Source organism: Dunckerocampus dactyliophorus, chromosome 15 (genome assembly GCF_027744805.1).
Source record: "Dunckerocampus dactyliophorus isolate RoL2022-P2 chromosome 15, RoL_Ddac_1.1, whole genome shotgun sequence".
Taxonomy (NCBI): Eukaryota; Metazoa; Chordata; class Actinopteri; order Syngnathiformes; family Syngnathidae; genus Dunckerocampus; species Dunckerocampus dactyliophorus.
The window spans coordinates 22487439-22506391 of record NC_072833.1 but is presented as its reverse complement, the minus strand read 5'-3'; the positions used below and the strand labels follow the sequence as shown (position 1 = coordinate 22506391).

At 44.0% G+C, this 18953-nt stretch overlaps 1 protein-coding gene across 5 annotated transcripts; it reads right to left on the bottom strand.

Annotated features, from left to right (window-relative positions):
• Positions 1-127: 127 nt before the first annotated feature.
• Positions 128-18686, bottom strand: LOC129168369 (liprin-beta-1-like). 5 transcript variants are annotated; one of them, XM_054753567.1, is made up of 26 exons: positions 18534-18686; positions 10351-10430; positions 9751-9956; positions 9330-9410; positions 9147-9260; positions 8964-9074; positions 6989-7081; positions 6840-6881; positions 6528-6627; positions 5964-6025; positions 5834-5894; positions 5666-5763; positions 5419-5492; positions 3591-3627; positions 3370-3502; positions 3157-3292; positions 2961-3083; positions 2735-2885; positions 2561-2669; positions 2408-2496; positions 1262-1384; positions 1063-1188; positions 801-989; positions 578-724; positions 446-511; positions 128-380 (listed from the first exon to the last, which is right to left on the bottom strand). In XM_054753567.1, the coding sequence occupies exons 2-26, from the start codon at positions 10412-10414 to the stop codon at positions 291-293; spliced, it is 2625 nt and encodes an 874-aa protein (XP_054609542.1). In that variant the 5' UTR covers positions 10415-10430; positions 18534-18686; the 3' UTR covers positions 128-290. The 5 variants fall into 5 exon arrangements, with proteins under 5 accessions (XP_054609542.1, XP_054609543.1, XP_054609544.1 ...); XM_054753568.1 differs by having other exon boundaries at positions 7010-7081; XM_054753569.1 differs by lacking the exon at positions 6840-6881.
• Between the last annotated feature and the right edge of the window lie 267 nt (positions 18687-18953).

The window sequence follows — 18953 nt, the reverse complement described above, 5'->3', positions numbered from 1 at the left end:
AAACGTGTATCAACCAATCAGGTATTTTTTATGTTATAACCAACATTTCTGAATGTATAATCGAATCAGCACTTTTACAACGAATGGACAAAACTCCAGGAAGAAAAGATGATTCCAGATGCTTTGTTCATTTCCTTTATTGCTAAAATTATGTAAAAACTGTGAAATGTTTCATTATTGAATTATATGCAGCAAAACAACTCTCCTTGTTGTCTTTCCTGGACGGCGTGCACACACAGTGTCACGTGAGCAAGGTAAAGCAGTAAAAGCCATCCTCGTGTCTGGTCCTTTCAATCGGGCGTGTTGCTCGTGTGCGCGGCTGCGCCCTCTAGTGGACTCGCTGAGCTCTCCCCAAAGAGCTCCTCGTCCTCCAGCATGCTCTGAAGGCACACAAGGATGAGACATCGTGTCCGAGTGAGGACACCGGCGTTTAAGGACAACTCACGGTCAGATTGTTGATCCCCTCAGAAAAAGCGCCGATTTGTCTCACGGTGCCCTCTGAGTCGTCCATCTGACAAACGACAATCAAGTTAGCATGTTAGCACCTTAAGCAAGCAAAGGCCCCAAAATGAAAGACCTGCTCAAACTGCTCCAGGTTGTTCTCGTAGAGCGGCATCCCGGCATTGACGCCCCCGTCCACATCCATCGGACACACCAACTCCTCGCCGTCATCGTGACGTTTCTTCCTGAGCGTGCCAAAGCCGCCAAACGACAGACGACGGGGCTGCGACACCCAAAAAGCAGACGAGGGTGAGCGAGGTGTACCTTCTTTAAAAGAGGTCCCCTGGGACCACGCCCACCTTGACCTTGGCGGCAGCGGTGAGCACGGCGTAGTCTGGGTTTTCCAGACATTCCTGCTTGTGCCGCTGGGCCTCGGTGCCAACCAGCAGGTGGAAGTGCGTGGCCAGGTGGCGCCGCAGCAGCGTCTTGCTGGGTGGGATGTTGAGCAGCAGGGCGAGCGCCTCCACGGTGAAGCGCGGCTCCAACACCTTCTCAGAGGAACCACAACCCATTAGCCATGTAACGCTACACGCCACCATCCCCACACCCCGCCCACCTCACCATGAGCCCGCCATGAACGCCGCTGCCTCTCAGGTTGGGAGCGTACTCTGCCAAGTCCACCGAGCGCAGCCACTCCATCACTCTGTGGTTGGTCCACTGGCACACGTCAGCCGGACTCATGTGGTTCTACATCAGCACAAAGACAACGCAGCTAAGTGGGCGGTGCCCAAGTGGCTTTCAGGGACCTTGTGGGCGTTACCTCGTCAGAGGGGCGTCGCCTGAGACAGTTGGGCTCAAAGCAGTTGAGACGGAGGACCTGGATGGCTCGTTTCACGCTGAGGTGATGAAGAACGCTGCCCACCTTCAACGACAGGAGGTCCTCCTGGACAGGACAGGAAGTCACCTGATCAGCAACCGTTTCACAATAAACCATCTTTTCCATTACATTCAACCTTTTCACAATAAAATCTCTTTTCCCACATTCAGGCTTTTCACAAAATATTTTCCTCCACAGTCAGGCCTTCACAATAAAACATCTTTTCCTACACATTCAACCTTTTCCCAATAGAACATATTTTCATGCATAATCAACCTTTTCATAAAGCGTTTTTCCCATCACATTCACACTTTTCAAGATAAAACACCAACCTTTTCACAATAAAACATTTCCCCCACCAAATTCAACAATTTCACAATAAAAGCACCTGTTCCACCACATCAACTTTTTCCAGAATAAAAAAATATTTTCCCACACCTTGAAAAGGTGATTTCACCTTGAAAAACCTTGTGTTTCCACCGTAAAACATCTTTTCACACGTTTAGGTTTTTCACAATAAAACTTTCCTGTACATTGAAACTTTTCACAATAAAACAACTTTACTTGCACAGTCAACCTTTTAACAATAAAACGTTACTGCACTTTCAACTGATTCAGAATAAAATGTCTTTTCTTGCACATGTAACCATTTCACAATAAAATGTCTTTTCCCACTAAACCTTTTCACAATAAAATGTATTTTCCGAGACATTTAACGTTTTCACAATAGAACGTATTTTCTGTCACATTCAACCTTTTCACAAGAAAACATCTTTTCCGTCACATTCAACCTTTTCACAATAAAACATTCCTGTACATTCAACCGTTTCAGAATAAAACGTCTTTTCTTGCACACATAACCTTTTCACGTCTTTTCCAGCACTCAACCTTTTCACAATAAAATCTCTTTTCCCTTACATTCAACCGTTTCACAATAAAATGTCTTTTCCTGCTTGTTCAGGATTTTCAAAATATTTTTTTTTCCTGCACATTCAACCTTTTCAAAATAAAATATATTTTCCCGACAATTTGGGCTCCTCGCAATAAAAGGCATTTATGACATAAGTGTTTAGCGCTATGCTAGCTCACCACCGTCAAGCAGTGCAACATGCGTCCGTCCACACGCGCTTCGTCAAAATGACTTTTGTACTGCGGCAGGCCGATGTCGTCCAGCCAGCCTGAAAGACAGGAAGGATTCAGTCTGACGTCCCGCATTCCTGCAGGTCTTCATTGGTCACTTACGAGTCACCCAGTGGTGGTCCAGTTTGCCTTTGGGGTCGTCCTGGGAGCTGAGAGCCTGTAGGGCCAGCTGGAGCTTCTTCCTGTGCAGCGGATGCTTCATGCCAAGCTCCTGAGGAGGAGAAGAGTCACACTGAAGGAGACAAGAAGAGGTGACACGGTACGAGGACGTTTTACCTTCTCCAGATCGTGTTGCGACGCCTGCAGCAAGGTCTGTCCAGACTGGATCCAGGTGTGAACCGGTGCTGCGTACAAGCTGAGGCCCTGCTCGTGGAGCCACTCGCAGACGTCGTCTCTGGACCAGCGGGAGAAGGGGACATCTCCAGAACTGACAGGAAGTGGGACGCTCTCAGTTAAGACCAGAGAGGAACATGGAGGTTCTCATCTAAACTTCTCCACCCACCTGCTTTTAGATTCACGGGACCAACCCAGACGAGGGCCGGCTGTGGCTCGGACGCCGCCTCGCCTGAACTCCATCTGGGTGTCGTCGTCAAGGTTCAAGGAGGTGGAGTGGCTCCTCTTCAGCCTGAGGACCAGAGCCAAAACATCGACGCATGTTAGGACCACCCAGATGCGGTGGGTGGCAACCCACTCGGTACCTGCCAAAGAACTTCCTGAAGACTCTGGACTTCTTTTTGGCCTCTGGTGGAGAGGGGGGCAGCGCTCCGGCCTGGGTTTTCCGTGAGGGCGTGCCGGCCAAGTCCAAATGTTCCGCGCCTTTACGCCCCGTCTCAGCTGTAAGGCGTATTTAACACGTCAGCGTTAACACGCAACACAAGTAGTTAGAAGGAAAAAAAGAACGTTGGACTCGCCGAGGTCAGGGGTGCTCCTCGTCTGCTTTCCCCCACGCAGCTTGAAGAAGCCGCGGCCGAAGGATGCGCGGAACCTCTTGGTCCCAAAAGCATTGTCGCTTGCCGAGTTTGAAGTTCCTGATTTGTTTTTAGCCTTTTGAGGGGAATCCATAAAAAAACATGTCAACATGGGTGGTTTACTTACCACCATTAGGGGGCACACAAACAGAAGCTGCTCTTACCGGCTCACTGCTGGTGATTGTGGCGCCATCTGATGGTCTGAAATGACAGCTACTTTCTTACATTTGGACTTGAGGAGAAACAGGTGTGATAATAACAAAACCAGTAGATCCCTGATATTCGCGAATAATGGACGCACACACAAAAGCCCTAAAAATGCCTGATTTTAATACTGTAAACCAGGGGTCTTAACCTCACCGCCTGGACCATATTTTGTGGCCCCCTACTTGACATCAAAGTTTAATGTTAGTGTGGCCAGCGCATCCTGGGCATTTTATAGTTTATATATATAAAAACAATAACTTTAGTAGCTTCAGAAACGTTTTACATAATGAGTACTGCAAGGCATGCTGGGAAGCCATAACCACTGCCAGTGATGCTACTACATTATATTTTTTATATATTTATGTTTTATATATTTTTAGGAATACACAAAGTCCCCAACCAACGAACACAATTGGTTCCAGACGACCATTCGCAAGTCGATTTGTTCTTAAGTCGAAAAAATTTTAATATTACCAATGATATAGGTACTACATGTACTGTAGGTGTATACATATACAGTATATGTGTATGTATGTAAATATGAGTTTGGATGCAGTAGTAATATTAAACCAGGATAATTAATGAAAAAAACAATAATAAAAATGATGATAAATGTTATTTACCTTTGAAGAGGAGTGGTCGAGCATACGTCGTTGGTGGTAGTGGTGGAGGAGGAGTTATTGAAAAAAAGGACAAATGGTCGTCGTGGTTAGACTCCTCTAAAAGAAGTAGTGTTCTGTGGGTGGTGTAGAATTAAGCAGGCCTATTAACTCTTCATAAACTTTAATCACACGCTCTGTCCGGGTTGTATCATACAACTACAAATTAGCCTTCCTCTCTCCTGTTCCTCTTCTTCCTGTATCTGTTGGTCCCATTAGCCCTCCACTGGTTAAGCATGTAGCAGTATAAATATGGAGTTCCAAAAGGCAAAATACATGAAAATATAGACCAGTCAGCTTGCATTCGTATCTCAGAATGTTCACATGTGGGATGTTCGTAAGTTGGGGACTTAGTGTACTTGATATGACCTAGCCTCACCCAGACTCTACCTAGCACGACCCCAGGTAAGCATGAGAGCTACAATATGCAAAAACAAAAAGGGGGAGTGAGACAAAAAAAACATTTGGAACTTGTAATTTAAACAAAAAAAAAAAAAACTGAAATAGGTTGTTTATCACCTGATCAAAAGTTTAAGACCACAGGCTATAAAAGCCAAAATCTGCTCAAAATTGTCATTTTCTGTCAGGCATTCATACTGCCATGCCCTCCTGATGGCTAAAGCTAAGAAGCTTTCTCTTTTTGAACGTGGTCGTATTGTGGAGCTGCATAAGCAAGGCCTCTCGCAGCGTGCCATTGCTGCTGAGGTTGGGTGCAGTAAAACAGTCATTCTACATTTTTGAAAGATCCTGAGCATTATGGAACAAAAAAGTCAAGTGGTAGAGAGTGGTTTGGAGAGTTTTTGGATATTTTTTGGGCGATGGTCGTAAACTTTTGATCAGCTGATAAACAGCCTATTTCAGTTTAATTGTCGTTTTCAATAAATTACTTTTTCAAAGTCCTTTTTGTCTCACTTGAGCCACGTGCTGCAAATGGCCCCCCACACTGAGAAACAGGCATGCAGTATCCAGTATTATACTTACAAAACATCCAGTTACAGCACATAGCGCTATCAAACCACTTTCTGTTTAAGTTACCATGAAAAAAAAAAACTTATTTACAATATAAGCATAGAAAGATACCTGTGAACATGTGGGTATCTGCCGTAAACAAATGTTGGTGTAATACCTTTCTGCTGCCTGCAGCTGTCGCTCTCGGTCCAGTTCCTTCACCTCGTCCAGCACCGCCATACACGGGCTGGACTGCAGCAAAATAGGAATAAAAACAGGATTAAGTGGACATATTTTCCCAAAAGCGGGACAATTCATAAACCAAACAGGAGCTTTGTGTTCTCAGTTTAAAAAAAAAAAAAGACAGAATTTATTTAGTGAGGAAGTTCCAGTCTGGCCTCGGTGACTGAAGAGGTTCTGTTTACCTCCAGCGAGCTCCTTCCTGTCTCCAACACCAGCGTGACCCCATCAGGAAGCGAGGGATCATCTGGAATGTCATGGTAGTCGTCTTCCTTTGGCCGCCCTGAGAGGACACGGTTAAATTCACTACATGGACAAAAGTATTGGGACACACTGTGACAGCAATAACTGACCTTTTAGATTCTCCTGAACATTCTTTGCCTGCGTCGTCTCCAACTCTTGAATCCTTCGTTCCTGCGCAAAACAAGACGTCACCGTCATCGTCCACGGCGTAACGTTAGAGACGGTTTCTGTGTGCCGCACCTTCTCATCGTTGGCCGCCATCAGCGACTCCAGCAGTGTCTTCAACTTCACCATTTCTGCATCTGGTGGGAATAAAAACGTTTTAGTGTGGACGTCAAACACACGCAAGGTGTTTATTTCACAGCGTGGAATGGATGCAGAAGTCCATCCAATCTTTGTGGTGTTTGCACTGCAAACATTCTTATCGGCCGACGAGCATGTGCAGAGTAACAGGATGTAAAGTCAAACACGGCACAGCAGGACCCATGCTCGTTGAGAAGAGCAACGTGCTTTCATGTTAGAGTCTCCAAAAGTGTCCAATGAGAGCAGAAAAAGTCACTAAAGCTGGCAACACTGATCCCTCCTGCTACATCTTCTTAACAAGACGTGCGTTAACAAGCGTTACGATGCAATCTCCTGTACAGAGTTGGAACGACAAGCTACATTCAAGTCCCATTATAATGTGTTTGAGTGTGGTTGCTCCACATTTGTTTACGTAAATGAATGTACGGGAAACACTGCCTCAGATTGGACATTCGTGGTTTAGTGTGACGAAAAAAGCAAAATTTAAAGCACTAGGCTCACCTCTCTCTCCCACTCCCGCTTTCAACCGGCTCTCCTCCTTCAGCCTCCGAAGCTCCGCCTCTCGCTCATCCAGCTCATTCTGCAGCAGTTGCAGTTCCTCCTGCGCACCAATCACAAAGTCACACGGCGGAACCACCCTGTCACGAAAAAACGCATTCCAACCTGCCATGAAGGTGCCACACGTGGAAGCGCATACATCCAGAGTGGGGAAAGTCAGCAAAGCGGTGAATAGGAAGCAGCAGGTTTAGAAGACCTTCAGAGCCAGAAAGGCAGAAGAGGAAGAGGAAGAGGAAGAGAGGCTGCGGATCGAACCTTGTTCACCTCCGCTCCGGTGAAACGCTCCCGCTTTGGAGGCTTGATGCATTAAAGATGTGAAAGCCGCAGCAGGGAAGAAGAAGAGGATGGAAGTTCAGAGCAGGTTTATGTCTAGAACCTTCACGGCACACGCCACAAATGCTCACTTTGGAAGCTTTGACTTTCACCTCGCACTGAAGCCGCTCGCTCTCGATGTCGGCCACACGGAGCCGCAGCTCGCTTACTTCCTGGTACAAACCCTGCGGAGGACGACACACAAGCACACGTTCCCTCAGGAGGGGTGCGAGGGTGGTAGGAACATCATTCTTTTATGTTGTCCCCTAAAGGAAACACATGATCTTCTCCATATCAGAGTCAGCCAGAGTGCACAAACTTCCCAGACTGAGATTTGGAAGAGGTGATGGTATGGGGAAAAGAGGTGGGGGAGGGTCATGGCGGGGGGCATGCGGCTGGCGGGGGAGGTGTGTGTTCTGGCAGGAAACAGCTGCCGAAGAACACTCAGGGTGTTTTGGATTCTTTTTTGCAACGGCACATGATCCTGACGCTAGCGTGTCCTCCAGCCGAGTGAGACGGACCTCAAAACAATAGCCTGGCGAGCGCCAGGAGGAGAAAAGACTGCAGGTGCTGCTAAAAAAAAACCAAAAAAACAAGTCTGCTAACCTTTAAGGCCTGTGGGAGGTTAGGCAAGGAATGAAACATCAATTCATCGATTTCTGCAGCAGCGGGCAAAATTCATTTAAGCCTGACCAGTTCATTGTCAACAGTAGGGATGCGTACCAAAACGTACTGCAACGCACCGCTGCCAAATGAGGTCTTGTAATGTTTCTCCATCATGCTGCACATAAACACACCCTCATTATCCACCAATCACTGTCACGGAGCGGTGCATTCACAGACACTGGAATTCTAGCATGTCGTCACACTAATTTTGCTCATTTTGCTCAATGAGTACCCAATTTTTGCATGTAGGACAGACTGGCAAACACGGCTGTGACGCTAGTTTAACATCACGACAATTGCCTATCAATGACCAATTTCTGCTCCAAGTGTGTGCAGTGTATGCATTTAAAGTACATGTAAAAAAAAAAATAAAATAAAAAATAAAAACAATTTCATTTGTACATTTTGCACACAATTTGTTGTGGATTTGATTTCATACTGGTGAATTTATTTATTTTTATTGAAGTCTTTAAATTACTATTCTATGTCACAACAAACTGTAAAAATAAAAACGACTTGTTTTTAGACCATTTTTTCATGTTTTCCTTTTTTTTATTGTCCGTACACTAATCCATCGTTTATCGTAGCTAATTGGTTCCAGACCCGACTGTGACAAGTGAATTTCCGAAAAATTCCTTATTTATAAATGGCATATTTTTGTAAAAAAACTTTGTAAATACATTTTTAACACCATTAGAGCCCTGTAGACATGAATGAATACCCCTATAGTCACCTTTACAGTCGTACTTTACAGTACAGCCAATATAGTAGACATAAGAGAAAATAAGACAAATAAGACTCTTGTTTGGCATGTGTTACGGATGCAACAATAGCCCGTGTTAGGGATTATTGTGCCTGTTGTGAGATCATTCAAACCTGTAATAAAATCCTGTTGTTCTGGAGATCAAGTCTGGTACTTGTGTGTCTCATCCAACATTACTGTAACATTACTGACACCTAGAGACCAGTAAGGTATACTAAATAAGATCATCACGTCTTTTAATGTGTCTTCTGAATGCCTTATATTTGTATGTTACTTCATCTAGATGTATATTCTTGAAAATGCTTAATTTAGGCAAAAAATACATACAATTTGCTTATATACGACTTTTAAAATTTATTTATTTTTTTTTACAAATAGGCCGTGTTGAAGGAACAAACAGCATGATTTATTAATGAATATATTTTTGAAAAATAAAATGGCAAGGGAGTGGCAAGGGATTACTGTACCATTTCAAAAGTACCTTAATACGTAAACGATGCCCTTGGATTCCTGTCGCCAGGCAGTTTTCACACATTTATTATTAAGCGTAGGATGGTCTTTTATTTGTTTGTTTGTTAGCTCTGAGCCTCAGCCTTTAATGTAAAGATAACTGTGTTTTTTTTCTTTTACAATCTTACTTCATGATCACTGTGATCCCTCTCCACAGTGCTCAGCTTGAGCTTCAGACTGGACACCTCTGTCAGCAGCTCCAGCTTCTGGGCCTCCAGCGCCGACCGGGTCAACAGCTCCTGGGGGGCGTGGAGAGCTCGTTTAGCAGCAGTTAACTTGCGGTGTCACAGCTGCCGCGCAAGAGAATATACCTTTTGAAGCAGCTCCTCGGTGGCGCAGAGTTTCTCCCGGTGAAGCTCCAGGGAGTTGTCCAGGTCTCGGATCTTCTCACCTTGCACCTCCACCTGATCTGTGAGAACACTGACCTGCAGCAAGGTGGAAGGGAGGACATGCGGGCGTGCTTTTGCAGTCAAAATGAACACAAGTTCACAAACCTGAAGAATAAGACATTCCTTGTCACTCTCCACGCGGGTCAGACGTTCCTGGTAGAGTGCCTCTGCACCGTGACCGTTGGTCTGTAATAATTGAAGACTGAGTTTGTTTTTGTACTGAAAACCTCATTAGATCTCCCCTCAGTGTTCTGTTCTTACAGGAGAAGCTGATGGCGCTCACATGAGACTCATTCAGCAAAGCAAATACACGGGAAGAAAAAGCAAAGGCAATTTTGGAAGATGGAAACTATTTCCTTCTCTGGAAGCTCCATCACTCACTCAGCACGTCATAGCAAATGTTTAACGAGGCCACGGTGCAGCTTTCTAACGCCTGTTTAGCGTCCTCACATGTGTCCTACTCTTTGTCTTGACGTACTCTGGATAACGTCCAGATCAGCCGCGGCGCTATTGTGGGATGCTTTACCATTCTTCCCTGGAGCCACTCGGCGAGACCCTCCGCCGTGGAGTCTGGGATCTGACAGCGGAGGTTGTCCCGTTCCTCGTTGTCCATGACCTCCAGCGCTGCCCGCAGGTCCTCCAGCAGGTGCAGCACCCGTAGGCCCCCCAGGAAAGGGGACGTGGGCGACTGGCAGTCAAACAGCCCGTTGGAGTAGTCTATGGCCTTGGAGCCTGCAAGTAAAAGAGCCATGCTGGGAAACATCAGCAAAAACAGAAGAAAATCCTTTGCGGAAAAGGCATGAGAATTTAACGTGAGCTGTGCTTTCTGCAGAAACAAATAGCAGGGGAGGGAGGTTGCTTGGCGGGTATCATGTGATCATCTGCCTCCTTCCCACTGGAAAGGTCACACATCAGCGGAAAAATGAACTGTGCTGCGAAAGCTTGAATAATCATTAGCTTGCGTCACGGCGTGGAACAATGGAAAGTTTGCAGGAAGCCATCCAGCAGCAGCAGCAGCAGCAGCAGCTCTTCCAAAACTCAGATTCAGAGGGGTCACGTTACACGGCAGGTAGGAGTGGAATGAGGACTCCCACTGAGAGGCTTTCCAGATGTCTTCTCACGTTACCTGCGATGATGCCGTCCATTTGCTCCAAGGCCGCCGCCAACATCTCGCTGGCGTCAGACATCATCGTCTACTCCTGCGGCCTGAGAAGGAAGAGAAAGGAAGAGTAGAGTAATCCTTCCAATGCTGACTTTTTCATCCAGCATTTTTATCCCTCCTCTGCCAGGCTTTGCAGCAAGGACTGCCAGACAGAGAAGAGGTGATCGGTGACGGCTGCAGAGCACGGCGGCGGCTGGCTCGATATGCCAAGAGATGCTTGGTCGCATGTGGCCATCATGCAACTATACCATGACTTTTTGTGCTAAAGACTAATTATTATTTTATTAATAATATATTATTTAATAACTATAATAAATCTTTACAATATTTATATGAAGTAAATTGTATATTATTATATTCATTGACAATTATTAATTACATTTATTTATATGATTTATATTATTATTATTATATCAATTAATGAATTATCATTACTCTGTGGTGAACCGCCACAACTAGATTTGGCACTAATTACTTTTTGTGATGAAGACTAATTTTAATTAAGACAAATTGATATTAATAATAAATTAATTATTTATTAAATATGATCACTATGTACTATTATTATTATTATTATGTATTACATTCATTAATTATTAATTATTATTAATTTGTGGTTGATTGCCACAAATAGATTTGGTGCTACCTGTTCACCCTTGCTCATGAACCCCGTATAATGCACCTGGTCTGCCAGACAGTACAAAGATGTAGCAGGAGGGATCAGTGTTGCTAACTTTGTTGTAGGGCTGGGCGATATATCGATCTTTCTTTTAAGCACGATATCAAAAACAAACGGATGTTTGTTCATATGGACATAAACAGGATTTGAGCTGTTCTCGTCTATCTTGACACGGAGGTCTGTCTCACTCATCACTGCTGTGTGTGTCAGCGCTCCTTAGCGGGGCTGCTACCCCGTCCTCGCCCGTGCTAAATCTGGCGACATTACAAACCCTCTTGGCGACATATTTCCTCAAAAGCGACAACCGACAAATCGAGCTACTTTTTCTGGCGTCGTTGGAGAGTTATTGTGTGGTATTTGGGAACACAAAAGTGAACGTAAAGCTCCCGCTGCACGCTGCATATAGTGGAGCTCCACGCATCCTCCAAGCGCGACGCCACCTGGATCTTACTCTGTTTTACAGAGTGGGATCTCAAATGTAAATGTTTCTTAATCTTCATTAAATGATAAATGGTCTTTCACCTGTATAGCGCTTTCCCACCTCCAAGGCACTCAAAGCACTTTGACACTGTTAGCACATTTACCTAGTGATGACGCAGCATCAGGGTTCAGTATCTTGCCCAAGGATACTTCGACATGATCAACCTTCCAACACTTGTACCACCTGAGCAATGCCGGTCATGTGATGGAATAATGATGTGTGATAAATAAACAATGAGTCCTAACTACAAGATAAAAGGTGGAGGCTGGAGGCTGGAGGCGAGTCCGGATGTAATTATCACCGTGCATAGACTTTGACAGGCGCTAGCCAAGATACAGTATTAAAATTATTTTATTTTGATGACGGGATGGCCAATTTTAAATGAACAAACTAAGAATGAAGTTGCTTTGTAGTTCTAAATGTAATTAAGGTGTTTTTACACACTTTTTTTGTCTCTCCTTTGAGGTTCTGCTTTTTAAAAAAAATAATATTGTTAAAAGTAAGTAAGTATTTTTTTTTAGAGTTGCTGCTGACATTTCAAAATGTCCTCTTAAACGGGACACTTTACTTCATATTTTGTTCTTTTGTGCTTTTGGTACTGGCTGAGGATTTGAGCAGAGCTAAAGGTTTGTTATAAAGATAGATGACTTTGTTTTACTTTTATATATTTATTTCAAAAGAGAATTGACTATTTTATTTTACCGGCTATTTTTCTACATTTTCTTTTCCCAAACAACAATTAAACTGAAATAGGCTGTTTATCGGCTGATCAAAACTTTTAGACCAAAGCTAAAAAAATAACAAAAAAACTCTCCAAATCAGAACAAAAAATGTTCTCAGTAGGACTCAGTAATGAGTAGCCCCAGCTTCTTGTTAATCACTTTGAAAATTGCTTTGGGCATGCTTGATGTGAGTGTTTCCAGGAGGCTAGTGGGAACATTGCTCCGAGTGGAGAAGATGGCTTCACCAAGGACATCAACTGTCTGGAACTGATGGCCATTTTTATAAACTTCCCTTGCCATCCATCCCCAAATGTTCTCTATGGGATTTAAATGAGGGGAACATGCAGGATGGTCCAAAAGAGTGATGTTATTCTCCCTGAAGAAGTCCTTGGTCAAGCGAGCATTGTGAACTGCAGCGTTGTCCTGTTGAAGAACCCAGCTGTTACCACACAGACGAGGGCCCTCAGTCATAAGGGATGCCCGCTGCAACATCTGCACGTAAGCCACCGCCGTTTGACGACCCTGCACCACTTGAAGCTCCAGTGTTCCACTGAATGAAAAAGCACCCCAGATCATGATGGACCCCCCTCCACTGTGCCGGATAGAAAACATCTCAGGTGGGATCTCCTTGTCATGCCAGTAACGTTGGAAGCCATCTGGACCGTCAAGGTTACATTTTTCCTCATCAGAGAATAAAACTTTTTTCCACCTTTCAATGTCCCATGTTTGATGCTCCCTGGCAAAGTCTAAACGGGCAGTTTTGTGGCGTTGAAGTAGACGAGGTCTTTGAATTGTTTTTTTTGTTTTTTTAAACCCTTTTCCCGCAGATGCCGTCTGATGGTTATTGCGCTGCAGTCAGCACCAGTAAGGGCGTTAATTTGGGTGGAAGACCACCCTGTGTCCGGCTCAGCGCAGGTGTGATTTTTTTTTGCGTCTACCACTTGACTTTTTTGTTCCATAATGCTCAGGATCTTTCAAAAAATGTAGAATGACTGTCTTACTGCACCCAACCTCAGCAGCTATGGCACACTGCGAGAGGCCTTGCTTATGCAGCTCCACAATCCGACCACGTTCAAAAAGAGAAATCTTCTTAGCTTTAGCCATCAGGAGGGCATGGCAGTGTGAATGCTTGACCGAAAATGAACATTTTTAGCAGATTTGGGCTTTTATAGCCTGTGGTCTTAAACTTTTGATCAGGTGATAAACAGGCTATTTCAGTTTTGTTTTTGTTTTTTTTAATTACAGGTTCCAAATGTTTTTTGTCTCACTCCCTCTTCTTACTTTTGCATATTGTAGCTCTACTTAAAACCTCATTAAGATCCAGATGTGCAAAATGCAAATTCTAGCAATTTTTCAACTGGTCTTAAGATTTTGATCAGGAGTGTATATCGTATATCAATATTCAACATATATATTGGGATATGAGTTTTGGTCCATATCACCCAGCCCTACTCTGTTGCTACATTTAAATCAGACTCCTGTAGATACTCTTTTTAAAAAAGTGACTATAGCGACAAATTTAGATCAGAGGCTACATTGCCGACTCGGGCATGAAGGTATGTATCGCTCTTCTCAACAAGCAGCGGGTGCTTCTGTGGGCCCCTGGCCCATCTGAAAGCACTCACGGGCTGTCTTGTTTGTGATGTTGAAGAAAGCGACAAAAGAAAGTTCATTTCTAGTTTACATGTATTTATTTTGCGAGTATGCGTCGATGTAGGGGGTGTCTCTGCCACCTTTTTGCCCTGGCATGTCAAACCAGCAGCGCAAAGTGGGACAGCATCACATGACGTGTCACACATCACATGACTCTGTACTGCTTCCACTGGATGTTTATCACTCAAAAACAAAAAAAAAAAGATATTTTTGTTTTGCACCAATGTGCAACCAGAATTGCAGGGAGGTGGGGAGGGGGGGGGGGGGGGGGGTGGTTTGAATACAGAGGCTGTCGTTGTTCTGTTTCTTCTTGGGGGGGGGGGGGGGGCATGGACTGTAAGCTTTACCTCATTTCCTGCATCGTTAGCGTCAACCCCCCCCGTATAAAAAAAAACACAAAGAGTGTGTTGCCTGATTTCAACTGCACAAAAAGTCCACAAACGCAAAAATGTCAAAGTTGCTCGGGATTGATTTCTTTCTCTGCAGGTATTTCCGCAGGATGATGGAAAAGCTTCAGAGGCTCTCACTGGGGTGCAAGTCTATTTGGTCAGCTGCTATCCTTCTACCCCCCACCCCAACCAGGAGAAAAATATAGCTTATCCCCCTACAAACCGTGTTATTGGGAATCCAAATGTTGCCTCTTTTGTTGTATGCTAACGCTGGGAATGACTAATTGGATCAGTGGAATTGTATGGATGGAAAATCCTATTATTGTGTCGAAAAATAGATCACGTTAACAACGCACACACGCTTCTTCATTGAGGCTCATTTTACTTCATCATTGAAGAATCCTGGATCATGTGGAAAGAAAATGATGAGATCTGCCATGTGAGCTTTTATGATATTATTGCATTATCTCATGAAAACAGAATATTTGCTCAAGTTAGAGATGGATTCATGACATAGAACAACCCTGCCCCACGCACATTCCTCAGCAGGTTAGCACTCCCAAAACAGCCGTGCCTGGTACTGACATCTCTGCTGACCTGCGACCCGCCCGCCCTCCTCATTAGCAATGGAGCAAATGGCATAAAAAAATCAAAACTTTGTTATTTCACATGTGTATAAAAAGCACCATTTACAAACTGCACCCACAGTCTATCTTGGCCTCAGTGTTTGATAGCAAAAATATACTTCAACTTCCACCAGATGTATGGATGGAGGGGGGAGGGGCGCCTACGTCTCCGTCCCCCCCCCCACACACACACTAATGAGCAGGTCCAGCTGCGGCACAGATGTAGGCCAGAGTAGTAAAAAGCAGTGCACGGACAAAAGCAGTGGAGTTTTCAATCATGTTCATTTCTTGCAATATTAAGGTAGCACATGAAGGTGTCCTGCAGGGATCAATCTGTGGCCCCCTCATTAATATTTTTCATTCATATATAATTCATACCATGCTTGCTAATTTGGTGTCTTTGCGTAACTGCCATTGAAGTATTTAGAACTATTTAAAAATATATATATTTTTTAGATTTGGCACCAATTGTTCACCCTCATATTCAGTGATATTCACATTTTAATGATGTGCCTGAATAGCTTGTCGTTACAAGTCTGTCCAGTAGATGGCGTCGTAACGCTGCATAGTCATGGTCAGCACTTCGTCTTGACAACACAGGATTGACGGGCCGGCTACAAGGTATACAATGGTAGGAAAAAGTCACGGTTTCAAAAACACTAAAATTGTGCGTCACCGTTTCTACGATATGAGAGAACATGGAAATACTTTGTCATGTCCTGTGTTATTCCTCGTGGACGAGACTGGGCTTCGATATGTTGCCAAAAGTTGTTGGCTGCCTCGTTAGCATTGAGCGGCACCGGTACGCCTGCGCTGTTGTCGACGTTGTGGGTCGACATATTACTCACTTCAAGGGCCACCAAATGTGGAGATGTGATTGAGAAGGAGACAGGAGTGGAGGATGAGTTGTATAAAGCGTTTTCCTCACCACTGAACAACAAGCAATAACCATTTAACAACGTCTTAGTGGCATGACCCGGAAACGCAAGTTTGTGAAAAGGTTTGACATTCCACTATGAAATAGCAACGTAAAATTGCTGGGTTTTTTTTTATTATATATGTTGTGACCTGATTGAGCCTCTTGATGACATTTAGCATAGTTTTTTTCTTTCTAAGAAAATATTTATTGTGTTGCGACTTGAGTTGCAGGATTAGCCACAATAGACTGCATTGAGGACTGCATTTTTAAAAATGTATTAATTATTCAGAAGCAAGCCAATTATCGTAAATTCTGGTGGAAAAGCCACACCCGCTAAATTTAGAGGAAACGACAGATACATATGTAAGCCGCACCAGACGAAGTCGCAGATGTCCACATCATAAAATGGGATATTTAGTGCACAGAAATATTTTTTTTTTTTAAACAGTGCTGAATAGTGCTGAAATGAAACCAACCTTCGACATGTCACACATTGTTTATGACATAAAACTATCTAAACACACAAACATTTTGCACCATGGCTAATTATGCAAATTAGACAACCACAGCACCCCGCCCCCAGCCATACCCTCAACACACCGCCACAGATATCCTACAGACCCGTGGGAAAAACTGCACGATGTGCAAGGGCATGTGTGTAAGTAAACCTAGGGGAAACTGGCCTGCCAATGCAACTCAATAACCATCAAACACTCATCAAAACTAAACAAATCTTCCAGCTTTTCTAATAAAATGCTGTCATCAAAATGGCCATCAGCCCGTTGTTAATTATTTTCCTTTGGATTGGTCTCGTAAAAATTGCTGTAGCTAGCCAAACTCACGTGAAAGACTGTTTACATTCCAGGTCCAGGGGACTTTAGGTGCTGAGGTCAGACTATTTGAGGCAAACAACAGACTTTCTTGCCTCACTGCGGCCATGGCGGCGTCACAAACAACTCTTTGTGTCCCACACGCTCACATGCTGGCCACTCCAAGACACTGATCTCATGCCGTAGAGTTTTTCCACGTGGCCCCTGCTCCATGGCTGTAGAGTGGCGGTGTGCAGGGGAGGTGGGGGGCATCAGTGCTGGACGGAACCGGGCCAACAACAACTGTCAGTTATGAAGAAGAGAGCACAGAAGCAGCGGCTGTCACGACTCAGCAGATAACTCAAAAGGTCCTCCTCAGTACGGAACCATAAAAGGGATGGAAGCGACCCCTCAGTCGGGAAGGGGCTCGCGTGGGCCCGCCAGGAAGCGCTTCCTGCCACACTAGTCAGAAACGTCTTCTCACCACTCAGAGCTGCTAGGATGACCGGAAAAACTGACAGACCACGTGACAAAGAACAGCCTTTAATTGCAGGCAAACAATATCCAATTAGGGTAAGATTTTAATGTCATTTCCAAAACATGTAAACAAGTCAATGACAACTCGTGACTTGAAAGCCACGGTGCCACAAGAGCAACGTCGCAAGTCTGCTTGGAAGAGGTTCATGGTGAAATTTTTCAAATTTGCCGTTACGTGTTTTTCATCGCACATAAGCACATTATAAAAGGGACGGTCTGCGTAGCTTGTCGTTCCAACTCTGTACAGTAGATGGCATCGTAACGCTGCTCATGTGCACATGCCAACAGACTTGGCCACGCAATTTAACTCATCTGTTGATCAATATAGTGACATATTAGACACATAATGACAGCACGTCCCTCATAAACAGGCCTCAGTCAATAACGTCATGTTCTGCTGTGAACTTAAAGCTCAAAAACATGATATTGTCGCACGTTTCTTTTGAAACAGAAAAAGCTCAGTTATACCCGTCGAAATCTCTAGCCTGGCCATAGTTTTGCACCATGACCAATTATGCAAATTAGATGATGCAATCGACGCCCCAGCACCACAGATAGATCACCGTCCTGTGGGAAAGACTGTGATAGCACCATGGAGGGAACTGGATGCATAAATTAATTCAGGCCCAACTAGTTTGCTGCTGTTTACTCTCATGAAAACAGAAAGTAAACATTTATGGAGTGAGGTTCCCCAGGCTTTGGAATGTTTGCATAGGTTCACTTTCGGAAAATTTAATACGCAGGATGGAGTGAATTTACATTTTAACTGCTTTTGTGTGCATTTGACTGTGCAAACTTGGTTTTTTTTAAAAAGGTCATATAAACCCAACCGTTAGCCAGCTTTCATCTCATTTGCATCTTGCCAGCTGCATGCTGCAAACGGGTCAACACTGGCAGCACAAGTGTGACAGTAGAAGAAGTTGGACTTTTCTGCAGGAAAGGAATGGAGCCAAGCTCAACCTGACTGTTGTTTATAAGTGACTGACAAAAATTATCTCCAATGTCGTGTTATGACTACAACCCACAATTTAATCATTTTTATGTAAGAAGCTGAGGACGGGGATTGCATTAAAGAGCAACTCAGACCACTCACTCATTAATGACTTTGAAAGTACAGTACTAAACTCCAAGAACAAAGAATAATGAACCTCATCAGTCGCTAGTATCTAGATGTATTTTACATTGCTTAAATGCTGTTTAGATCTTAATCAATTAAACACAGCCTGTTGGGGTGTGACTTTTAACGCTAATCTAATTTAGCTAGCTAATTTAACTGCATTTAGCAGTACGTGCAGTGCTTCCAAAGTGACGTAAAAACTTCAATGAACTTACACTTTTTCGCGGGGGAAAATGCTGCAAAAAAATTCCTCTGTAAGAACTTTTCAGCGCAGCTTCATCGTGGACAGTCGCCGTCTCACGGAGCTCCTCCTCAATCGACTAAAGTTCTTCATCCTGGCGGAGAGACGCAACAATGGCGACGTCAAGTTTCACTTTAGGAAGCAAGAAGCAGCCCAGAAGTTGGACTTTGGCCTTCACAATAAAACGCGTACCGATTAAATATATAACTACATACGGTAAAATACATCCGTGTGCTTTAAAAGATCACTTACTTTTGACCGTATATGTCTTGACATAAAGAAATATACATATATGAATCAATCAAGGATTTGCGAAATAAGAAAAAAGTTGTTTTCCTCACCGGAAGTTGTTGTAAACTTCACTTGCACCTTCATCATTAATATTTTCTGTGTT

Bases quoted from the DNA above. Each gene is read 5' to 3' on its own strand.
- LOC129168369 (XM_054753567.1), bottom strand. From the start codon at position 10,414: ATGATGTCTGACGCCAGCGAGATGTTGGCGGCGGCCTTGGAGCAAATG. The intron at 9,075-9,146 runs GTATATTCTCTT...CACGCCCCCCAG, and splicing joins CCGAGGAGCTGCTTCAAAAG to GAGCTGTTGACCCGGTCGGC. The intron at 725-800 runs GTGGGCGTGGTC...TGGGTGTCGCAG, and splicing joins CCGCTGCCGCCAAGGTCAAG to CCCCGTCGTCTGTCGTTTGG.